The sequence below is a fragment of the Apium graveolens genome, chromosome 2, assembly GCF_009905375.1.
Source record: "Apium graveolens cultivar Ventura chromosome 2, ASM990537v1, whole genome shotgun sequence".
Taxonomy (NCBI): domain Eukaryota; kingdom Viridiplantae; phylum Streptophyta; class Magnoliopsida; order Apiales; family Apiaceae; genus Apium; species Apium graveolens.
Window position 1 is genome coordinate 41,242,404 of NC_133648.1, and position 19,822 is coordinate 41,262,225.

A 19,822-nucleotide genomic window follows, 5' to 3' on the forward strand; every position below is an offset into this window, starting at 1 on the left:
TTAATTTGCTTTTGGAAATGAGTGATACGTTGCTTCAGTTAATAGAGCTTAATCAAGCTTGGTGTCCTAAATTTAGAGTACTAGAATCTTGCATCTTAGTGAACCAGAGACCTTTAGTTTAAGCACTATCTGCTACCGCCTACTGCTACCAGCTCTATGCATTGATCGTTTAGTGAATTAGAGGCCATTAGTTTAAGCATCAAATGTTGTTAATATTAAGGATTTCAATGAAATATATAATGGGAAAGAGATCCTTGTTGATCATTTCATTTCTGGGTCAACTTTTTTTGCTTTTATGTAAAAATTATTTGGGAATCATTTCATTTCGTTCTTATTGGTGCTCGGAGTTGTAATTTTTTCTGATAATTAGAACTAAGCTTTTGCCCAGAGGCTTGACATGACTACGAGGAAGACTGCACTTTAACTTTAAGTTCTGTTCTATAATCTACACCACCGTGGTCATCATTTCGCTTCCCTGCCCTGTTTGAATCAGTTTTGCTTTCTATCTGCGCCATGTCCAGCATGCTAGGCTATTGATCCCTTTGGCGGAACCACACTTGGGAAAGGTATTGACTGTGACACATAAGAACTTAATCAAGATGCCTGCATAAAGGAGACATGCACGCTTGCCCTCCTACCTGTTGTAGATCTGTGTGTTCAATTTTGTGACATTGCCAGTGTCGATCTACTTATGCAAGGTGGTTAATGCTATTAGTTAGTTTCTTCAACCTGTTACGCCGTATCGGTATTAATTTGATTTGAACTGCTGGGCTTCCCGATTTGGTATTTCAAGTGGCTTTGCCGCTTAAAATGCTGCTAATGAAACACTTCCAGATTTTCTGTTTTCTATCTGCCAGATAAATTTTATTTTATTCTTATATTAAAAAACACAAATTTATTCATTAAAAACAAAAAAATATTTTTTTTAATTGTAGGTAACCCGTAGCCGCTACCTTCGGGTGCGCACTGAGTAAACCCTACACGTTCACGTAATAGCCTGCAAACCAAACCAAACCTAGGTAAACCGTATTTAAGCGACATGTAATAGCCTGCAAACCAAACCTAGGTAAACCGCATTTAAGCGACATGCTCTGACTCAAGAGACATAAGCATAAATCTCTCCTCCCGTGGGATTCGAACCTGTTGAACCTGTGACCAATAAAAAAAAATAAAAAATTTGTGATAGGCTGGAAAAAAAATTTAAGAGACCTTATATATTTTAGAATTTATTCTCGTAGTTAATATATACCTATTTTCGTATTAAGCAAAAACAAATAACTATTTTCATTCTTCTAGCCAGTTGCAATTCATTTAAATTTATGCAGACAAAATTCATTCATAAATTATTCACTGCATTCTTCTGATTAGAAGCTAATTATAGTGATTTCCAACTATCCAGAATACAGTTCATAGTGGTAACCACTGACTACTGTATAAGGCTATTCGCCACAGTGCCAAAAAAAATGAGCCCTTGGCTCTCTATGACTTCTTTTTCTCAGACATAAAGCTTATTAATTATTAATTTATTATAGAATTTAGCCGGGCCTATTATTATTAATTAATAATGTATTGAGAGTTGACATGCCCCACGTAGCTGATCGCTGTGATTTCTAATTAAATCAATTTTTAGGTCACCTGAAGTTTGATGTGCCACAGGACTGTTTTCAAGGTAAATGACACTGAAAATTGGCATTTTCTATCTAGAATTTTTTCTCATAAAGAACTCTACCTGATACTAGAGTCTGCACACATAGAAACTAACTGTTACCATGTCTCTTATTACCATACCTATCAATAAGGTATCTACCTTCTTTTCTAGCTAGATTAATAAAGTATCTGCATTCTTCCATTTATATTTTTATAATACTGCTTAATATAAATACTATATAGTCGACGAGAGATGAAAAGTACATATACTACTAGCACTCATTTGGCAGCAGAAAGTTAGCATTAGTGTGTAAAATATAAATACACTCACAGAAAATGGTGAGAGAGGAAGGATTTGAAGCAAATGACGAAAAACAGAAGCAAATATGCAGAGAAACAATAACAGTGACAGAGCGAAGATCAGAAGTAAATAACAAGAAACAAAGGAGAGAAGAAAGAAGAGGTGGACCATCAAGCGCGAGTTGTGAAGTATGCATGGATGTGATCCCAATCAGAAATTCGATTCATATTCCCAAATGCAATCACATATTATGTACAGATTGTATGGGGAGTTATCTCCAGAAGAATATACAAGAAGATGTCAGAGAAGTTAAGTGTCCCAACTCCAAGTGTAGAGTTGTTTTGGAGCCAGAGTTCTGCAGGGAATTTATTCCAGAAAAAGTGTATAAAAGATGGATAGATGCTTTAAATGAAATTTATAATTTGGAGAATGCGAGAAAAATTAAATGTCCTTCTGAAGATTGTGAAGGAGTGTTTACTGTTGACAGAAGGTTTGTTGGAAGGGGAACTGGTATCAAGAAGCAGTGCCGAAATTGTGGAAGGCCATTTTGTTTGCGCTGCAAATCTGAGTTGTACATAGGGTTCAGCTGTAAAATTTGTGATAGACCGAGACGTATCAATCATCAACGAAACCGTGGTTCTAAAGTCATTCACATTTGAAAAAAATAGTACACATCTCAGCTATACATTTTTTATTTTGCTATATATTTTGGCATATATATTTTTTCTTCATCTTCAGTTTGGGTTAAAACTAGTATTAATCGCTTTATGTAAACTAATATGTCTATATTAGTGTTTGATAAGGACATGATTATATTAGTGTTTGATAAGGACATGATGTTGTTTCATGACAGCTATCAACTTCTCGAAGGACTGGAGAAAGGACTTTCCTTCTACAAATTTAGAGAAGGTTTTCTGATGACATAGAGAAGCAGAGATTTCATTTTTACTCTTTCTACAAGGACGATTGGATCTCTTATTTAGGTTTTTCTGGGAACATTTCATGTCACATGTAGTGCTTAGGTTTTCCGTTCTTATAAGTCTTAAGTTTACTACAGGATTGGTCTTCTCCTTTTCCGTTGTCAGGGAATTTGCTAATTCAATTAACAATTTATGTTTTATTTTGTTTGATTTGCCCAAAATTCGTGTCCGTTGTTTCTATGAGTTGTTTCTTTTTATCTTGCTACTTCAGTCAATTGTTACATGATCTAAAGCTGGACAAACAGTTCGTTGTTTCGATTGACGATTTTAGGGCCTTGAGTGGGAACGATTTTTTCATGACATGGGACCATTGGTTCCAACAACATTACCGTATTTGAGTAGGATTTTTAAGAGCTTCATGAAACTATCAAATACTGTTATATGACAAGAAAGAAGGATTTTACATATACAATTCACCTTGAATTTTAGATGGCACATAAACATCTGACAAGAATGAAAATGAGTGTGCTGATAATGCTTCAATCTCAAATTTGACTCCTCTTTGCAGCAACAACTCCAGCTCCAACCTTCAAGAAAAGAAATCATTTCAATGCCAAGAGAGTTGATAACAACACGTACTTACAAATAAACTTATGTCACACCTCCATTCGGGCACTTCTCGTTCCAAGTAACATCTACGCAGCAATGCTTCAGTTCTCGACTTGTCTAAAGATTAATGCAGGATATGACAAAAAGAACTCAATTTAATTAGAAATTGTTAAAAAATTGTGTTCCACCAACTAAAGTATTTATACTATCAAATGTGAATTGGATGGTATAATCTTAATTCTTAGATCTTCTCCTGAAACATCTATCGTCAAAAAAGCAGTTTATACATCCAAAAGAATTCATTTTCAACACAAAGATGGCAAAAAAAAGGGCCATAAATTGTAATTTTCAAACATGAATAATCAATCTCACCTTCTTTAGTCAAAGGAAGGAGACAGTGTTTTGGGAGACTAAATTTATCAACATCAGAAAGAAATACTCCAATCCACTGTATCTTGGTTATACGTAGAAATTTTGCATCATAGGCCATTTGCTTTCAGATCATAGATAAAATGAGCACCAAGTAAGTTTAAGTAGACATTCAAAATAACTACAAAACCACAAGAAACCTCACCATTGAACCAAATCGATATGTAGTCAAGATGTCAAAGCCATATGGATCACAATCTACTAAGCAATATGTAGGCAGGCACAACTTTTCAATAATGAGCTGCAAAAACCTGTTCCATATAAATGCACGCACCACAACTAGGTTCTCTTCACGTCTAATTTAGTGAAAGAAAAATTAAAGCATGCATAGTAATGAGGTGACCTTCTTGTGGGAACATCTGGATAACCTCTTCCCTATTGGAAAAGCAAAGTTAGCACTATTTCGATGTTATTCTGCAACTAGCATGTAAGCAATTAAGAGTAAACTTACTGTGATGACAATGCACTGATTTTTTTTGCAAAACTGATCATTAGCTAGTCTCTGAAAAACTGCATTTAACACAATTAAGTAGTCCATTACATTTACATTCAAGTTCAGAACAATGACAATGACAGTCTGCCTGAGAAATGTGTGACCTGATTCTTTCTCCACAATCAAGATATATTTGGCAACACTCATGATATCTGAAAGAAGAGAAAAAATATAGCTAAGAGACAAGATGGAACCTATTCTGTTCTAAAATCTGCATTACTAGAGCAGTTACCCTGGAGAGAAGACTTTAGCAAAGATTATAGTGATTAGGAACAAATCCTGCATACCAACATCACTGTATATAGTCTCCTCTGGTACGTAGAGTAAAATCTAATAAATAAAATAATGTTGTTAATATGAATACCTTTTACTTCTTCAACGTTCACCGGAACAGGATGAGCCTGAAGTTAACAAACATAACATTAGTTTATTTTTAATTATAATGTTATATCAAATAATAGTGATTCTTACAGAATTGGGACTGTTAATGCAATCAAATTTTCTTCCAGCTTCTGAAAATCTTAGCCATCCCATAACCAATCTATTGAAAGAATAAACCATATCCATAGTTGAAAAAGAGCATGTCAGTTTCACTCATTAGATGTAACCTGCTCGTTAGTATGCAGAATTAACTGTCAGCATATCCATAAAGTAATTACCCTTTCCCAACAGACACCTGTAAATTAACAGAAAAATTACCCATTATTTATGAGACTAGCAAGTTCATTTCAGAGCTGCAACAAATCATAATTTTCACATATATTATTCTACTGGGTTTGTGTTCTCCTGACTGTGGTTGCAAGTATTACCCGGTATCTTCGTAAGCTGGCTATAGTTTATAATTTATTTCACACCATCAGTTACTTTTGGGTTGGGACCATGAGGAAATTCGAATTATTTTGCAAAATATCATTATTTCTGACATGTACAGTAATATATTATTTACTATTGATTTTCTTCCGTCTCTCTGAAAAGAGGGTTGGCAGGTGGTGGTGGGATAAAATGCATAGTTAGTAGCATGTCATAGTTTAGTAAATACAGTATCTTTAGTCACAACAAACTCTAGTTTGATTGCAGTAGACCATTATGTACTATTGATCCCTAACAATTAGCATACACCTTCCCTTTTTCCTGTAAAGTAAGAAGACACAAAGTGGAAAAAACTGATACATGTCTACTAGACAGTTTCCTACAAGGTCATCTTCAGCATTGCCTCAGGTATCAATGATTCCTCAAGCTATAATAATGAAGAATAAACAACATGTGGAAATGATACGTACTACATTTAGATTGTGGCGACTGCACTGCAGAAGGATGCATATGTCATTGATTGCACGGTCAACCACCGACTGTTCTGTTTATGAATAAATAAAAATTAGACATGTTGTCTGGAGGGGAATTATGGCTCTTGGACATAAACCAAAAAAGTGGCACAGAATAAGGTAAATTGCTTAAAAGTGTTATTCTTAAATACAAAGCAATCTACCAACCAAAGAAGCTGAAAATGTAAGATGATGATACATCTGTCTCAGTAGCATATACACCGAAATACACACACTACCCCCCCCCCCCCCCCCCCCGTCACCCACAAAAAATAGAGAAAAAAAAATTACAATTTCACCTCTAAAAACAGAAGGATGCATGTAGAATATATCCCTCTTCGAGCCATGCTTGTTTTCTTGCAGAAGTTGCTGAACAATTAGTAGCACTCTTAGCAAGACATCTGACAAATCACGAGACTTAAATAACCACTAAAATCTGAGGAAACTTTATGGTGATATTACAGCGCAGAGTAATTTATATAATGAAACTAATGCAAACATGATCATGAATGACACTCACCCAGCCGATGTACATGACATTCGCGTTGTAGTGTTATAACCTCCTTTCCCTTGGCCGTATCAGAACTGCAATAACTGCACACACCCAGCCACAAATCTGTAATAATTATATTCCACATAACATGGTGCTTACACAGTCAACTACTAAACAATTTGTTCCCAACTGAAAGGATGAGTAACTTAGAAGTTAAAACATTACAACAGGTCAAATCCCTAATTTGAGCCGTTGGTGTGTACATAATTATTCATGACGTTACACTTTTAAAGAGGTAGGTACCGTATGTGTCAATTTTTACCTGAAAGCCTTAAAATATTCACTATTTAACCACTCAAAAGACAATACCGTATATAGATTTCAAATCCAGTAGATTTATATATAAAACTAGCTTACACTCCATGATATAGATTTCAAATCCAGTAGATTTATATATAAAACGTATAAAAATTTGTTATCATATTCGCTATAGCAAAAGAATCAAATGAGCATTCACACCGGACCAAAATCTTTGTTCTTCTCTAGATCAGAATAAACAGAACGGTTAGTTCCTCAGCTCATTTCATTCTCAGACAATTCCCGAACTTCATTCCTTCTAAATACTTCATTTAATTCAATGCAATACATATATTTTAATTAAAGAAATGATAAAACGGCCCCAAATTTTACTAATCAGACTCCAAACAGTGCACTGCTTTGTTAAATGTCAATTAGATCACAATATTAACAAAATCATTTAATATACAAATAGCATTTGATCAACAAAAATTAATCAAATAAACACAGAAACAAATAATATTACATATCACCAAAAAATTAACCAGACAAGTAAACATCTAAATAAAATCACTATTACTGACATCATCTCTCTCTCTCTCTCATTCTCATTCCCTCTATCTCCTCTCTCTCATTCTCATTCTCTCTCTCTCTCTATCTCTCTCTCTCCCTGTCTCTCTCTCACATACTTACTCTCTCTAGCTCACACACATGTGCAAAGAAATGGAATCAGAAAAGCAAGTGAAATAACATACCAGTAACCAGAAGAGTCAGTACAGTAATTTTTAAACCGATCGATGAGAACTGCGAATGACGATTGTTCCGTACACACGCCTTTGATTATTGATCGAGTAAATTCTGAAATTACTCAAATTATGTAATTAGAACAAGTACAATTTCGATTAGTTAAAATGAAATGAACTGCAATTATAAATTTAAATGATCTCAGAATGTGTAGAGAAAGAGTTGATGTTGTTGTTACCTCTGATTCTGATGAGCATCTCAAACGGCTGCGAGATTGAATTGTTTCCCTCCATTTTGAGACATGAAAAAAGATGGAGCAAGTAAATATATAGTACTTATAAAGGAACAAACAAATCAATTATATGTTGAACGGTTTCTCTTTTTTGAAAGTCCTGAATTTTATTATTATTTAACATATTATTTGGTGTGAAACTTTGAGTTCATTATTTTGTGTATAACTGAAAATATTTCAAAAGTAGATAAGCCCAAAGTAATGCTAAGCAAAAAAATATGAAAAGTTCAGATTCAAAATCGAAATCGCATTAAAATCATTGAAATCTAAATAGCAAAAAATCGGTTTAAAATCGAAAAATTAAAATTGAATTTTATTTTTCTTAATTTTTCGGCGTGTAATGTATATTGTCCATTTGACATTTAATGTATAGCATACTAAATAAATTTCATTTCACAATTGCAACAGATTCAGCACTAAAGATTTTGGTCATCAATTTATTTTTGCTAATGATTTTTTTGTTGTCAACATTTTTGCTAATAAAATTCATTTTGTTAATTTTGGGCAATGCATTTTTAAATCCGACACCTATTCGATTGTAACCAAATTGAGGTTTTTAAAACCGAAACCGAACTGACGGTTGCGATTTTGGTTTTTGATTTTAAAAATCAAGTGTACGTGGTTTCAGTTTTATTCAAAACCCGTCTCGTGCTCTCCCTTATCACAAATTAGGTTATATATAAGTCAAACAATTCGTGAGCTACTCGAACTCGGTTCGTTTAATATTCGAAATTGACTATGTAACAATCGAGCCGAGTTCGAATTTCAGCTATTCAATTTCTTTATCGAGCCTTACTCGGCTCTTAAACTTCACGAGTCTTTACTATTTTTAATTATTTTTATATAAATATTTAATATTTTATCTATATTTCGAATAAAACTCGAGCCGAATAATCATATTTAGAGTTTTTGTCATTATTTTTTTTAATCGTAGGGAACCCGCAGCCGCTACCATTCGGGTTCGCACTAGATAAACCCCCGGACTCACGCAATAGCCTGCAAAACACGTGAACCAAGATAAACCGCATTTAAGCGACAGGCTCTAACTCAGAAGCTATAATTATAAATTCTCCTCCCGCGGGGTTCGAATATGTGACCAAGAGGATATTTATCCTCTCTTTAACCAACTGAGTCAACACTTGCGGGATTTATCAATATTTGTTGAAATCGACTCAAACTTTCGAGTCGAACGAACTTTTTACGAGGCGAGTTTCGAGTTTGAAATTTAAGGCTCGGTCAAAATCGAACTCGAACCCGATTCGGTTTGATTACACGCCTAGTACAACCCTATAGCTAGTATAGCTATATTGGTTATTTCTTAAAGTTATATCAAATATTTTTCTTTATAATCATATTTCGCACAATTAAACTAATTTCGAATAGACTGAAGGCTAGCCTAATATTCCCCCGCAATTACATAAAGATTAGTCTAATTCTGAGTATTGTTATGATATTATTGTATGACTCTTAACTTTCTTGATGTCCTTTGACTTTTCACATTTACCCCATTAACTGACACAAACTCTTGGCTTTTCCACTTCTCAAGTAACCTATGTTTTAGAAGCCTATAAAAAGATTGCATGTACATTATCTTGTGATATCAATATACATGAAATCTTAAGTTCTTTCTTACTCTCTCTACTTTTATATTATATAACACGTTATCATCACGAGTTAGACTTATGACTTAATGTAACACCCCCAGATCCGGGGTCGGGGATCCGGGTCGTCACGGTCTTTCTTTCCACAATATCTGTAACACCCCCAAATCCGGGGTCGGGGATCCGGGTTGTCACGAGTTCCATTTTCCTTAATAACACCCAATCTTAATAATTAATCAACTACTCTGTACTGTGACCCCACAATAAACACACACACTATACGTTATAGTCTCAGAGATGAACATCCAAAAATAATCACAAGTCATTTTATTCCACAATTATCTGCCAATACACCTTAAAAGGTTTTCTGAATAAATTTACATTCTTTGCCATTATTACAATTCAAAAATATACATAATCTGATACATCAAAAGTTGAAATCCTAGCCTACTGGTAGTTCCTACCTCAGCTACAGCGACATCAACGCCTATAGGAAACTGCGGAACGTTTCCTATCCGCTCGCGAATTGGGAGCTTGGTCCTGTTCGTCTTGTCTATCTGATGTTGTGTGATGAAAGAAGAAAGCAAGGGTGAGCAGCAAGCCCACCAAAATAATAGTTATAATGATTAACAATATATGAGCCTTCTCATAGTACTCATGAAAGTCTTGGTCAAAAGAAATGAACCAAGTTTGATATCTTAATGCGATGAAGTCGCAAAATATTCAGTATATATACATATATACTTTTCAAAATATTGGAAGTCCTCTTCCATGCATAATACACACAGAGTTCCAGTGTATAACTGTATAAAAATATCGTTGCAAGGTGATCTCATATATCTAACCTTGTCTCAACATTTTTCTGAAAATCTTTGTCATGCATAAGGTAATCATTTACTAGATATAAGTTTAAAAGATGAAGTTACAAGATAATCCAATATACTTATATCTTTTCCAAATACTACTTGAACTACCACCGTTCAAGTTATAATTAGTTCAAAAGTTCATCACATAGATGAGACTACAAGACAAGATTTGAATAGATTCAATCTTTGAATATCATTATAAATAATGAAGTTACGAGATACTTCATTAAATCCCGATATATATATACACCTATATATATACATTTCATACACTCCGTGAAAACCTCTGTTATGAAAATTATAAACAGAGTTGCAATATCCAATGAATTTGGAAAGGAGAAAACCTTGGCATAAACCTGATATCTTGCTGATCAGGCAAAGATACCAATAAGTAACCTTTTCTACTAGTAGATGGACGAATTCCCCACTGGTCATCACCCTGGTCGCAATAGGACTTTATGCTGGACTGTCACTCAGCCACTTATGCATTTGATGGACTCCCACTGAGCCACTTACACTATCATGGACGCCCACTGAGCCCATATTGCTTATGCCGACTCAATAGATGGACTTACTTCCCGAACGTTGGGTAAGTAATCAATTCATTTACCAAAACTGCAACCTTGTTGCGAATATAAAATACACCATAGAGCCGGATCCCTCAGGTTTTGAGCGAGTATTTAAATCCCCTTTTTAAAAGGAAGATCTTAAATATAAAAAAAATGAGTTTTGGGATCCGCTCTAACTTTTAAAAATCATTTTGAAGACTCGAAAACACTTTAAAGAGTGTTTGGAGTAATGCTGATTTAATGAAGTAAATCAGTCCTAATATATTTAGAAAATGTCTGAATATCATTATTTAGATAATATTCTCATAAAGATAATCCTTATAAAAATAATCGAAGTAGAAGTATTAAAACTTATACTTGAAATGGATATTAAATAACCAAAGATATACTTATATGAAAGTACTATCTTTATTTGAATAATCGAAAATAAGTTTGATTATTGACACCTTATTCTTTAATAAAATAAAGAATATATTTCAGTAATAAGCGGAGTCATAATACCTCGAATGAATATTATAAATAATATTCATAAAATAAAGGAGTCATACATCCTCGAACGAATATCCAAGTAATATTCAATAATAATATAAAGGAGTCATAAGCCCTCGAATAATATTCGAAATAATATTCAATAAATAATATAAAGTTATCGAATAACCCTTATTCGATTAATAGTTTTGAAAACTATAGCCATATATATATATATATAAATATATATATATATACATATATACAAAATCTACTCGGGATCCTCGACTCCCGGTTTTAGAAAATGTTTTCACCTTTTGGGTCCCTATAATAAGGGTATATGCAAATTACCGCTATCCTCGAGCATAGGTATTATCAACTGAACCAACAGATATATATATGGCAAGAATACGAAATAGGCATGCATATGTACCATATAACATGCTACAATATATCGCAACATTTGCTAATTAACCAACATGCATCTACCGCAAGATAATGCATATACATATATACATCACAACAACAGTATAACGGGTAGAAAATTTGCCTGAGCGACTTGGGGTGATAAAAGGCTCGGAACGGATCTGGTAACCTATAAACAACAAGTAAGTTGGAATTAAACCAAAGTCACTTGTAAATCTATACTTTAACTAACTTAGACTCTAACGCTTGTTTTGCGCTTACTGATTTGCTTAAGTCACTCGGGTACCCTCGGCTCCACCATTTTTAATAATTTAACCTTTACGAGTTTTAAGGCGATTCCTTCGCGAGTGTCTTACCAACTTCCTAACCACTTACCATAAATGTTTCATACATTAATTAACCCTTTTTGGTCTTTAACCTATGTTTCAAAGTAAGGCGAGGGGAAAAGTTTCGTTCGCGAAACGCCGTTACATGAAACGGTCGTTTCTCCTAAACCGTGCATCGGAATCGAACGAACTACATATCAAAACGAAGCTCGTAACATGAGCTATATAAACATGGCAATGGTCATAATCTAGCAGGGGGTTCTCGGGTCCTAATGTTATGCACAAAAACAGTCTAAAGAAAATCGGACGTTACGACGGCTATGTTTACGCGATTTCCCAATTTTAAACCATTCAAAACCAACCCAATTCAACCTCAAATCTAACATACAACCAACATCCATCCTTATCACATCATAACAAACCCAACCAATTCAATTTTAACATTCATACTTATGCCTAAGCTTAACACTAACCATACTTAAGTTCTTTTAATCAAAACAACAACATTTACCATTCCAATTCAATACCATTTCAATCCCAAACTCTAAATCACAAACATTAAGCTACAATATCACCCTACTAATCAAAATCATCTTATAATACATAGGAATCTAGGGTTTGGAGATGATATACCTTCCTTGAAGTGGTGGGAGGAGCTAGGAAGCCTTAAGAAGCTTTGAGAAGTCTTAGGAATGCTTGGATCTTCAAGGAAAACAAGAAAAATTTCAAGTTAAAAACTTGAAAACACTATTCATAGTCTTCTTCTTTGATTAAATGAAGAAGATGGAGAAGGAATTGATGGCTTAAACTCATGATATAGCCCTAACTAAGCATGAAGATGATTAGGGAATTAACTCACCAATTTAGGAAGCTTGGATCTTGAATTTTTGAAATTTCTTGCCTTTTGAATAGTAAAAAGCCGAGAGCTCTCAAGAACAAAGCCTTGGTTTCTTTTTTATTTTGATGAAGAATGAATTTGCTTGGCTTGGTTTATTTGTTTTTGTGTTTGATTTAGTTAATTACCTTGTTGCCCTTGAATTTGTGTGGTTCTCATTCAACCACACATCCTTCCTTCCCATGTCATGCCTATGTCATGTTGTGATGTCATCTTTCCCTCCTTGTCCTCCTCTCATTGGTTGGGTGACATCACTCCCTCTAATCCCTTTGCTTAACTTCCTAATCGTTTGCCTAATGACCGCTGATATGTTATACTGTTCGCTTAACTTTCATTTTCGTTTATCGTTTAAAGGATCATACCCGGGATCTTATTACTTAGGTTCCCTTAACCTTTCTCAATACATTATATTCCTTTTTATGATCCTCTATTATAATCCTTTAATTTAAATCATTTTTATCTTGTTACCTTATACTCAATTCTCTCCGTATCTAGTGGATTTCCGGGAAAATCCAAGTGTTCGGAAATTGGATTCTGACGATCTTTACATATACTTATATACCACATAGAGTACTAATAAAATCTCAGAATATCCATAACAGAACCCCTACATAGTGTGGCATGAAAATTTTTCTCATTCAGCTAAAACACTATTCACAAGGGTTACAAAAAGTTGAAAATTTTGGGGGTTATTACAGTCTCCCCTCCTTAAAAGGATTCCGTCCCGGAATCAAACAGAAAATAAATGGGGGTACTTTTCTAGCATTGCGCTCTCTAGTTCCCAAGTTGATTCTTCCACATTATGATTCTGCCATAGTACTCTGACTAGCTTGATCACTTTGTTCCGAAGCACCTGCTCCTTCTTATCTATAATCCTTACTGGCTTCTCCACGTTAGTTAGATCTGGATGCATATCCACCTGCTCATACTCCACTATATGTCTGGCATCCCGATGATACTTCCTTAGCATTGACACATGGAACACATTATGAACTTGTTGCAAGTTAGGGGGTAAGGCTAGCTCGTAAGCTAACTTTCCAATCCGTCTTAATATCTCAAAAGGTCCAATGTATCTTGGGCTTAGTTTTCCTTTCCTTCCGAACCTCATTAATCCCTTCCAAGGGGATACCTTTAGCAGTACTAAGTCCCCGACTTCATATTCCTTGTCCTTTCGGGCTAGGTCTGCATATTTCTTCTGTCTGTCTTGGGCTGCTACAAGTCGCCCTCTGATAAGATCCACTATGTCTTTGGTCCTTTGGACCACTTCGGGTCCGAGCATCTTCCGCTCTCCTACTTTATCCCAGTATAAGGGAGATCGACACCTTCTTCCGTACAGGGCCTCATAAGGCGGCATTCCGATGCTAGCATGAAAGCTATTGTTATAAGAAAACTCGATCAACGGCAAGTGATCATCCCAACTCCCTTTAAAGTCTATTGCACAGACTCTCAACATATCCTCTAGTGTCTGGATGGTCCTTTCACTCTGCCCATCCGTCTGGGGATGATACGCGGTACTCATATTTAACTTGGTCCCCGCACATTCCTGAAAGCTCCTCCAAAATCTGGAGTTGAACCTGGGGTCTCGGTCTGAGACAATGGACGCAGGGACTCCATGTCGCGTTACTATTTCCTTAAGGTAAATGTCCACCAGTCTATCGACTGTGTATCTCTCATTGATAGGAATGAAATGAGCTGACTTTGTCAGTCGGTCTATAATTACCTATATGGCGTCGTGATTGGCTTTCGTCCTTGGCAATCCTACAACAAAATCCATCGCTATCTATTCCCATTTCCATTCGGGAATCTCCAGGGGTCGTAAGAGTCCACTGGGTCTCTGGTGCTCTGCCTTTACCCTTTGGCAAGTCAAATATTTGCTTACCCATTCTGCTACGTCCCTCTTCATGTTGGGCCACCAGTAATATTCCCTCAAATCCCTATACATCTTGGTACTTCCCGGGTGAATGGAATACCTTGAACTATGGCTTTCATCCAATATCTCATTTTTAAGCTCTTGAACATTCGGAACCCAAATCCGGTAGGAGTACCTCATTATCCTTTTATCATCTTTCTCAGTATGGATCTCCTCTCCAGTCATTGACTCTCTGCCTTCATTCATTATTTTCTCCTGGCACAATCTGATCTTTTCCAATAACTCTGGCTGCATTGAGATCTCAAAAAGCTTTTCAGTTCCGGTTCCGGTTACCTTTACTTCTATTTCCATTCTCTCAAAATCCCTTATCAATTCTTCCGAAGTCGTTATCATTCTGAGTCTTTCCTTTCTACTAAGGGCATCAGCCACCACATTGGCTTCCCTGGATGATAGAGAATCTCACAATCATAGTCCTTGATTAGTTCTAACCATCTCCTCTGGCGCATGTTGAGCTCTTTCTGCGTAAATATGTACTTGAGGCTCTTATGGTCTGTGAAAATCTCGCACTTCTCTCCATACAAGTAGTGCCTCCAAATTTTTAAGGCAAATACTATTGCCGCGAGCTCAAGGTCATGAGTAGGATATCTAACCTCGTATTCCTTCAGTTGTCTCGACGCATACGCAATCACTTTACCGTGCTGCATAAGCACACATCCTAATCCTTTGTGCGACGCGTCACTATATATCACAAAATCTCCTTTTCCGTCCGGCAATGCCAATACCGGAGCCGTTATCAACCTTTTCTTTAATTCCTGAAAACTGTTCTCGTATTTCTCCGTCCATTCAAACTTCTCTGTCTTACGAGTAAGTCGTGTCAAAGGGGCTGCGATCTTCGCAAAGTCCTGTACAAATCTACGATAGTAGTCGGCCAATCCTATAAAACTCCTTACCTCTGTGGGTGTGGTTGGCCTTTCCCAATTTGAGACCGCCTCTATCTTGGAGGGGTCGACCAATACTCCTTCTTTATTGATCACATGTCCTAAAAACTATACTTCATTCCGCCAGAATTCACACTTCGAGAATTTGGCATATAACTGTTCCTCTCTGAGTATTCCTAGAGCTATCCTCAAATGCTCTGCATGTTCTGTCTCAGTCCTTGAGTAGATCAAAATATCATCGATAAAAACTATCACACATTGGTCCAAGTACTTCTTAAATACTCTATTCATTAAATCCATGAAAGCCGCTGGGGCGTTGGTTAATCCAAAGGACATTACCAAGAACTCATAATGCCCATACCTGGTACCGAACGCTGTCTTGGGAATATCTTCGGGTTTAATCTTCAGTTGGTGATATCCAGTTCTCAGGTCGATCTTGGAAAAATAAACAGCATCCTTTAGCTGGTCGAATAGATCGTCTATTCTAGGTAATGGGTACCTGTTCTTTATGGTTAGCTTGTTCAACTCTCGATAGTCTATGCACAGCCTCATGCTCCCATCTTTCTTCTTAAGAAATAAAACGGGTGCTCCCCATGGAGACACACTGGGTCTTATCATACCCTTATCCAAGAGTTCCTGCAATTGGATAGCTAATTCCTTCATTTCTAACGGGGCTAACCGGTAAGGTGCTTTTGAAACTGGCGCCGTCCCTGGGGCCAACTCAATAGCAAATTCAATCACTCTATCGGGTGGTAATCCCGGAAGGTCTTGTGGGAATACATCTTCAAATTCATTGACTACTGGAATATCTTGTAAGTTGGGCACCTCCTTCTGCGTGTCCACCACATAGGCTAGGTAGGCCTAATTTCCTTTTCGTAGCATCCTTTTAGCCTGGGCCATGGTCAAAAATTTCTGCGTCTGCCTCTTTCCTCTAAATATAACTTCTTTCTTCCCTGGGACATTTAGCTTAACTTTCTTCCCTTTACAGTCTATCAGAGCATCATTGCTAGATAGCCAGTCCATTCCCAAAATTACATCAAACTCCCCTAATTTAAAAGGAATCAGATCAACACTAAAGGATTGCTCCCCTATGCCTATCTCACAGGCGGGGTGAATCTGGTTAACAGGAATAATTTCATGATTGGCTATTCCTACTTGCAAGGGTTCTATCAAGGGTTCAGCCTTAAGTCTTAACTTACGCGTAAAGTCCTTTGATATAAAAGATTTAGTTGCTCCCGAATCAAATAAAACATTTGCACTGACTGAATTTAGAGAAAGGGTACCTGCTATCACATCTGAATCTTTCATAGCATCCTGGACTGTCATGTTGAAAGTCCTCGCAGTAGGTGGCTTATTAGAAGCAGCCCTGCTTGCTCCCGAAGCTGCTGGTTTGTTCATTGGGCATTCCCTCTTCCAATGACCCGGGCGTCCACACTGATGACAAGTGGTGGTTGGAATGACGGCAGGGGTTGATGATGGGCACTTAGTTGAATAGTGGCCTTCTCGACCGCACTTAAAGCAGGTTACTGGCTTTCCTTTACACTCCCCAGTGTGATTCTTTCCACATATGTTACAGGCTGACAATGGGGTCGAGACTGGTTGGAATAGGACATTCTTGACTTCTGGCCGCCCTGGCTCACGCTCACACTCATTGGCCGCTTAAACCCAGTGTTCCTTCCTGGTAGGGACACTGCTCCTCGATTAAATCTAGTTGGGAAGCTTCTTCCTGCGGAACCTCCACCCATGCTCATACTTTTCCTCTTTATTCCTTTCTTCTCTCTTTTCTTCTGCATCTGTTCACTTCCGACTTCTACAATCATTGCCTTTTGCACCAGAGTGGCATAGTCCGTAAGCTCAAGGATTGCCACCCTATTCTGAATCCACGATTTCAGTCCCTGCTGAAACCTCCTAGCTTTCTTTTCCTCGGTGCTCACAAACTCCGGCACAAACCTTGATAACTCAGTAAATTTCGCTTCGTACTCTGCTACAGACAAGTTATTCTGCTTTAGCTCCAAGAACTTGAGCTCCATCTGGTTTTCCATAAACCTCAGGAAATACTTTCCCAGAAACAACTGACTAAATCTCTCCCAGGTTATAATAGCATCTGTCTCCATGTTTTTCTTGGCCTCCCACCAGTAGTTAGCTTCTCCTTTCAGAAGGTAGGTAGCAAATACAGTCTTCTGTGCCTCATCGGTACTCAAAATCTCAAAGGATTTCTCCATTTCCTTTAACCATGCCCTTGCCTCAACTGGGTCGGCTGATCCGTGGAACTCAGGGGGCTTAAGGGACTTAAAAGCCCTGAAAGAGTTTGCCACAGTATTGTTATTTCCTTGAGGGGGTGGGTTGGGTTGACGTTCCAAATTCTGCCTTAGGAGTTGCATGAACTGGCCCATGGGATCCATGCCTGGGTTTGGTACTGGTTGCTCAACCTCGGTTTCTCCTTCTTCAGCCTCTATCTCAAATCCCTCAACATCATATGTTTCCTCTTCCTCTTCATACAGGGAGTCATCATGTTCCACATAATCCTCATCTTCCTCTTCACTGTGTTCCTGGTTCCTATCATCCTGGTTATGGCTTCCCTGGTCCTCAGATCCAGGGTTCGCCCTAGTTCCAATCTTTCTTGGCGGCATGATTCTGATAATAATAATAAAAAATTATTGGGAAAATTCAACGTTAGGTCACAATCATATACAACATTGTGCCTTGCACAGCTCTTATAATGGGGAGAACGTATATCGCAATTCTATTATTTTAAGAAAGTTCTAATACGAAGTGCAGTAATAATAATGATAAAAACAGTGATCCCGTCACTAATGAACTGAACCAAAGGAAACAAATATATACATAATGCGAGAAATACATAGTTTGATCTGGTCAAAAGTACAACAGTGCTACAGTCATCTATCCCAAAAGTGATACACAAGAGTCTATCTGTCTAGTCAGAAAAAGGGATGCTATATACAAGTCAACTATCCCGAAAAATTGGCTCTTACTAAGGCCTCGGCTAACTAGACAACTAGACTATTCCATCATCAATCCTGAATCACACACCGGAGCGGGTCAGCTCCCATACCTTTTCCATCGCACGACGGAAGATATAGTCGGCCTGCCGCTTGGAGATCCTACCATGCCTGTCCCCCTGGAGCGATCTGAGCCTCACTCGGGATGTGAGCTCTATCCCCGTAAGCTCCCTCCTCAAGGATCGGGGTATAGAAGCCCTAGTCTCATAAGCTCGGGTACGCCTACCCGCCCTCTCTGCATCCAACTCCCTCCTGGCCTCATCCAGTCGGCCCTCGGCAACAGCCACTCAGGTCCTCAGAACATCCTGAACATATCCATGAGCTAACGAAGACTGCCTGTGGGCAGGGTCAAGAGGTGGTGAATCCGGAGCCGCTGAGGGTGCCTCTTCGGTCTGCCTAGGCTCGGAAGTATGGGTCTCTGAGCTGTCATCATCGGGAATCCAGGATAGTGGTGGAGGGGTAAGGGCTCTGACCACCGGAAGTGTGGGTAATGGGGTACCAGCATACACTACCATAGGTCCAACACGCTCCTCAGCTACTGGGACCTCATCCGGGTCCTCCTCATCTGGAATAGCAATAACCTCTGTCTCTGACTCCTCTGAGGGGTCCTCCTCATCTGAAATAGCAATGACCTCCGTCTCTGACTCCTCTGAGGGGTCCTCCTCATCCTCCTCCATCTCAGGCTCCTCCTGATCCTCAACATCTAGCAATGCCTCATCATGCTCACGCTCGAACATCTCAGGGTCCTCTATCTCAGGCGCCTACACATTAAACGAGCTAAGTTACTATCATGATACTTATAAGGGTTCCCGTAAGGGTTTTAACTGTCAGCACTACTTTAAGTAGTCCGACCATGAACTTGGCAAGAGTTCTTATTATCTTTATGAGTTTGTTATTATATCGTCGCATCATCTCTGAGGTTTATAACGCTTAGCTCTGATACCATTTCTGTAACACCCCCAGATCCGGGGTCGGGGATCCGGGTCGTCACGGTCTTTCTTTCCACAATATCTGTAACACCCCCAAATCCGGGGTCGGGGATCCGGGTTGTCACGAGTTCCATTTTCCTTAATAACACCCAATCTTAATAATTAATCAACTACTCTGTACTGTGACCCCACAATAAACACACACACCATACGTTATAGTCTCAGAGATGAACATCCAAAAATAATCACAAGTCATTTTATTCCACAATTATCTGCCAATACACCTTCAAAGGTTTTCTGAATAAATTTACATTCTTTGCCATTATTACAATTCATAAATATACATAATCTGATACATCAAAAGTTA

The 19,822-nt window shown here is 37.6% G+C and overlaps 1 protein-coding gene across 7 annotated transcripts; it reads right to left on the reverse strand.

The window, feature by feature from the left end:
- Positions 1–288: 288 nt before the first annotated feature.
- Positions 289–7,627, reverse strand: LOC141707330 (meiotic recombination protein SPO11-1). Of its 7 annotated transcripts, XM_074510429.1 has the most exons (17): positions 7,494–7,627; positions 7,267–7,369; positions 6,242–6,315; positions 6,021–6,122; positions 5,680–5,753; positions 5,059–5,075; positions 4,871–4,940; positions 4,764–4,800; positions 4,504–4,551; positions 4,358–4,416; positions 4,250–4,281; positions 4,052–4,157; positions 3,850–3,970; positions 3,531–3,594; positions 3,346–3,455; positions 954–1,149; positions 289–850 (listed from the first exon to the last, which is right to left on the reverse strand). In XM_074510429.1, exons 1-16 carry the CDS (start codon positions 7,546–7,548, stop codon positions 1,097–1,099), a joined length of 1,125 nt encoding a protein of 374 aa, XP_074366530.1. In that variant the 5' UTR covers positions 7,549–7,627; the 3' UTR covers positions 289–850; positions 954–1,096. The 7 variants fall into 7 exon arrangements, with proteins under 7 accessions (XP_074366530.1, XP_074366529.1, XP_074366527.1 ...); XM_074510428.1 differs by having other exon boundaries at positions 954–1,140; positions 4,358–4,551; XM_074510426.1 differs by having other exon boundaries at positions 4,358–4,551.
- Positions 7,628–19,822: the final 12,195 nt, after the last annotated feature.